Source organism: Myotis davidii, unplaced genomic scaffold (genome assembly GCF_000327345.1).
Source record: "Myotis davidii unplaced genomic scaffold, ASM32734v1 scaffold269, whole genome shotgun sequence".
NCBI lineage: Eukaryota > Metazoa > Chordata > Mammalia > Chiroptera > Vespertilionidae > Myotis > Myotis davidii.
Window position 1 is genome coordinate 6,877,976 of NW_006383008.1, and position 5,319 is coordinate 6,883,294.

General features: G+C 37.9%; 1 protein-coding gene across 2 annotated transcripts in view; it reads right to left on the minus strand.

Annotated features, from left to right (window-relative positions):
• Positions 1 to 5,319, minus strand: part of CASP8AP2 (caspase 8 associated protein 2) — a 36,998-nt gene that overhangs the window by 30,365 nt on the left and 1,314 nt on the right. For both annotated transcript variants that reach the window (XM_015557690.1, XM_006778252.2), the window contains exon 2: positions 2,115 to 2,197. In XM_015557690.1, the coding sequence (XP_015413176.1) occupies positions 2,115 to 2,169 (55 nt within the window). In that variant the 5' untranslated portion in view covers positions 2,170 to 2,197. The remainder of the gene's footprint in view (positions 1 to 2,114; positions 2,198 to 5,319) is intronic.

Below are 5,319 nucleotides of genomic sequence, written 5' to 3' on the forward strand. Positions count from 1 at the left end.
AGCTGGAGACCTAGACAGAACTTGGCTGGAGAACTGGCTACAGAACCTGGCTGGAGACCCTGACAAGAGAACCGGCTATGATGATCACCAGAACACTGCCTCTGTGTCATTCCTTCTTCACCAACTTCATCTACACCTTTGGGGACCCCTGGACCTGCTGGGGCTGGACCCAGGCAAAAGTGGGGAGGGAAATCACAATGAAGGAACAAAGCAGGACTGTTCATCTCTGGACGGTCTGTCTCTAAGAGAGAAATCTCCCACTGTCACCAGGTGGTATCTGTGAAAGATTAACCCTGATGAACTACAACTGGTCTTTGGGTTAAATGGGTTATGAGGTGAGAGTTCAGTAATAGGAAAAGCAGATTTTTTTTTCAAAAAGATCTCTAAATTTTGTTCATTAGGTTTTTTTTTTAACATATTTTATTGATTTTTTACAGAGAGGAAGGGAGAGAGATAGAGAGCCAGAAACATCGATGAGAGAGAAACATCGACCAGCTGCCTCCTGCACATCCCCCACCAGGGATGCGCCCACAACCCAGGTACATGCCCTTGACCGGAATCGAACCCGGGACCCCTCAGTCTGCAAGCCACCGCTCTATCCACTGAGCCAAACCGGTTTCGGCTGTTCATTAGGTTTTAAGAATTCTCTATACAGACCCATTTTTATACATTAGCCTTTGTTTTAGCCTCATCTCTAAATGTGAAGTTTAGTGTAAACTTTCGTGTTCTAGGCATTTATTGTAGGACTTTTTACCACTACCAACATTTTCATGCAATGACCCTCTCTTGAACTTCACATGTATTGATTTTTAAATTTATTCCATAATAAAGCTCCTAAATGTAAAAAAATAAAATAAAATAAAATAAATAAAATGCCAAGAACAAAAGACAAAGAGAGAATCTTAAAAGCAGCAAGAGAAAGAAACTCAGTTACCTACAAGGGAATACCCATACGAAGAGCTTCACAGATAAGAAAAAGCTACAGGAGTTCATCACCACCAAACCACAGTATTATATGAAATGTTGAAAGGTATCCTTTAAGAAGAGGAAGAAGAAGAAAAAGGTAAAGATACAAATTATGAACAACAAATATGCATCTATCAACAAGTGAATCTAAGAATCAAGTGAACAAATAATCTGATGTACAGAATGAACTGGTGATTATAATAGAATCAGGGACATAGAAAGGGAATGGACTGACTATTCTTGGGGGGGAAAGTGGTGTGGGAGATGCGGGAAGAAACTGGACAAAAATCGTGCACCTATGGATGAGGACAGTGGGTGGGGAGTGAGGGCGGAGGGTGGGGTGGGAACTGGAAGGAGGGGAGTTATGGGGGGAAAAAAAGAGGAACAAATGTAATAATCTGAACAATAAAGATTTAACAAAAAAAAACCTGAAACTACGAAAAATAATTACATAACACCAAAAAAAATAATACTACCCAGAGCAGTTTTGTTGGCCATATTTTATGTGAATCTTTCCATATTTATGAATAATAATTTTTAAAAATATATACTTAAGCAAAAATAGAATTCTACTAGACATGTTTTATAACTGTCATTTTCACTATAGCACAGTAATTGCAATTCTAGTCAATAAATATACTCTTATTTGTAATTTCAAAAAATGTAATTACAATTAATTACAATTAAGACAAAAGAACTAGTAAATGTTACATCAGGATCTGGAAGTTTACATTGCACATATTACTTAAAATATTTCCATTTTATAAGCTTATTTTACTACTATGCCTTGATTATCTTTCATAGTGTCAATTTCCCCCTGAACAACAATAAACAAGCACCACTGCAATTACTGAAAGTATTCACTTCAAGAGTAACAAATACCTATCTTATACTTTTTTGGATATAACAGTAAAAATCATTAGGACTTAGATTTGCAAAGTTGCTATTTCATTATATTTAAGAGGCTTGAAAGAATTCAATGACTAAAAGTTCACATTTGCTAGGCACTTCCTATTTGCCAGGCACTTTATTGTATTAATTCATTTATGAGTGGAGAGAAAAAGTTGATAATCGGTATTTTCAATGAGAACAAATAAATGATTTTGTAATTAGATAAATTTAGAAAAACAATTACAATAAGCTCTTACCCGAGAAGACATCAAATAAACTTGTTCCATCACCATTTTCATCATCTGCTGCCATGATCCTATTTCCTTTTGATAGTTGCCATCTAAAGTATTAAACATAAAGATTTTCTACTGTTAAAAAAACAACATAATTCAAAGAATAAACCTAGCTTTAAGTTAAAAAGCAACTTTCAAATTTGGATACACTCACACTGAATGAGTTCACTCTCTGTCATGATTACAAAAAAAAAAGCCTAACATTTTCCAAAAGGTAAGATAATAAAACAAAAATATTAAACTTGACGATGTGGTTAAGCCATGTCACAATGTGAATGATGCTAATTTAATAAAACAGATCAAAATACAAATTAACGTTTATACTCAAATTAGAGGCCCGGTGCACGAAATTCGTGTACTGGGAGGGTCCGCCCCCTGGTGGTCAGTGCATGTCATAGTGACTGTTTGACTGTCTGCCCCCTGGTGGTCAGTGCACGTCATAGCAAGCAGTTGAGCAGCCTTAGCATATCATTAGCATATTACACTTTGATTGATTGAATGGCCAATCGGACAACCGGACACTTAGCATATTAGGCTTTTATTATATAGGATAAGCCAACTATCATATCAAATAAGTACAACTATATGGTAACTTCTGTGAGTCCTCAGCAAATAATCAAATTTGGTGGTGGTCTTAGGGACACCAAACATATATGTTTTCACCAATAGGATAGTAAGATAGGCAAACAGCAAAGAGTTTGATACTATACTACGTTGGTAAAGGTGTGGGAAAACAGGTACTGTCATACATCACTCAAGTGTATACTAGTACAAGCTCTATGGAAGCAATTTCATAATAGTTATCAAGTTTTTAAAAGCAAATACTCTTTGACCCAACAATTTCATATCTAGTCATTTGTTTGGTAGATATACAAGCATGTTGTTACAAAAATGTTATGTACGGAAATATTCAATGTGGCAAGACTGAAAGCCACAAAAGAATCCAAAATCACCATGCTGGTGTGGCTCAGAGGCTGAGAGTGGACCTGTGAACCATGTCATGGTTCAATAACCAGTCAGGGCACATGCCCAGGTTGTGAGCTTGATCCCCAGTGCAGGGTGTGCAAGCAGCAGCTGATCAATGATTCTCTCTCATCACTGGTGTTTCTCTCTCTCACTCTTCCTTCCTCTCTGTAATCAAAAATATATTTTAAAATAAAAAAATAGCCAAAACCGGTTTGGCTCAGTGGATAGAGCATCGGCCTGCGGACTGAAAGGTCCCATGTTCGATTCCGGTCAAGGGCATGTACCTGGGTTGCGGCTGATCAATGTTTCTTAAACTCTATCTCTCTCCCTTCCTCTCTGTAAAAAATCAATAAAATATATTTAAAAAAATAAAACAAATAAAAATAAATAGCTCCAGGTTATGCTGCTGCTCCATGGACCACACTTTGAGAACTACAATTTTAGACCAGTGCTGTCCAAAAGAATTTTCTACAATGATAAAAATGTTCCATATCTGAGTTGTCTAATATGGCAACTACTATCCATATGTGACTACTGAGTAGATGAAAATTGCACAGCATGACTGAGTGTATTAGTTTCCTAATGCTGCTCTAACAAATTAACCACAAACTCAGTGACTTAACACAAATTTATTATTTTACAATCTTATTTACCACGAAACGCTCACAGAAAGGATTTCACAGAGCTGTGGTTATTACAATTTCAATAACACCTCTCTAGCTCTAAACGCTATGGAACACTTATAAAAACGTATCTGAATACTTTCTTCCTAATGAGATGAAAGGAAGTCCTGGACATCAATATCTTTTCTACAACAAAACAAAAAGGGGAAAGGAAAAAAGAGCAAGTACTGCCACAAAAAGTAGGGATACCCAGTTGGATTTATAGGCTCCTCTGCTGTTCCCTCAGATTATATGAAAATTAGAAACTGTCTATACTAAAATTCAAACCAAAGTCAGCAATAAGATGCTAAAGTTAATAAAGTAAACACAGTCCCTTAAGCCCAAGCTCACCAAATCCAAAACCAAAGATCATCTTTCCATCAACATCTGTCACCTCCCAAACCCTCTACTTCTTTGCGTAGCATCAGCATTCCCTAACATCCTACTGATGCTCCTCTGCAATGTTTCTCCCATTAACCCTATTCTGCCATTTGAATTTGTTTCCCATTATAGCTATCTAAGTATGTCCTCTCTCCAAATACATGCTACACACAACTGTTGGGTTACTTCTTCTAAAGCAATCCTGCTCATATCACTTCCTGCTAAAAAAAACAACTATCCATTACTTCCCAATGTCTTCTGAATCAATTCCAAACTCCTTACTTTGTTATAATACCTGTTGCCTTCCTTTCTAGCCCATCATTCATCATCCCAAGGTCTCCAAAATGGCAAGGTTCAGTGAAACTGAGTTCCTGTTTGCAAACACAATTCCTGACAGCATCTCACCACATCTATCTATGAGCTCATGAACAAGTCTCGATGTGAATATCCACAAGGTTAGAATGTAATAAATAAGGTTCTAAAATGTCAGATGATATATTACACAATTAAAATACTTGGACTTTGCCTGGCTGGTGTGGCTCAGTGGTTGAACATCGACCTATGAACCAGGAGGTCATGGTTCAATACCCTGTCAGGGCACATGCCCAGATTATGGGATCGATCCCCGGGGGGGGTGTGCAGGAAACTTATGATCTCTCACATCACTGATGTTTCTATATCTCACTCCATCTCCCATCCTTTCTCATCTAGAATTTTTCACCTTGATGTCCCTCAAATTCATGTTGATCTTGATAAGAAGACAGTGCTTGCTGAGAAGATAGTTGCTGAAGCTATTGAAAATTTCCCCCTCCCCACGTGGGAGTCTGTGCTTATTCTTCAATAAATTTCCACTTTGCCATACCAAAAAACAAAAACAAACCTACATCCAGTAGGGAATGGGGGAACCACCAAAGGTTTTTAAAGCAGGGGAGTATCATGATCAAATGTGCACTTCAGAAATTTAACTCTAGCCCTAACCTGTTTGGCTTGGTGGATAGAGCGTCAGCCTGTGAACTGAAGGGTCCCAGGTTTGAACTGAAGGGTCCCAGGTTCAACTGCGTTGCGGGCTTGATCCCCAGTGGGGAACATGCAGGAGGCTGCCATTTGATGTTTCTATCTCTCCCTCTCCCTTCCTCTCTGAAATCATGTCTTCTCTCTAC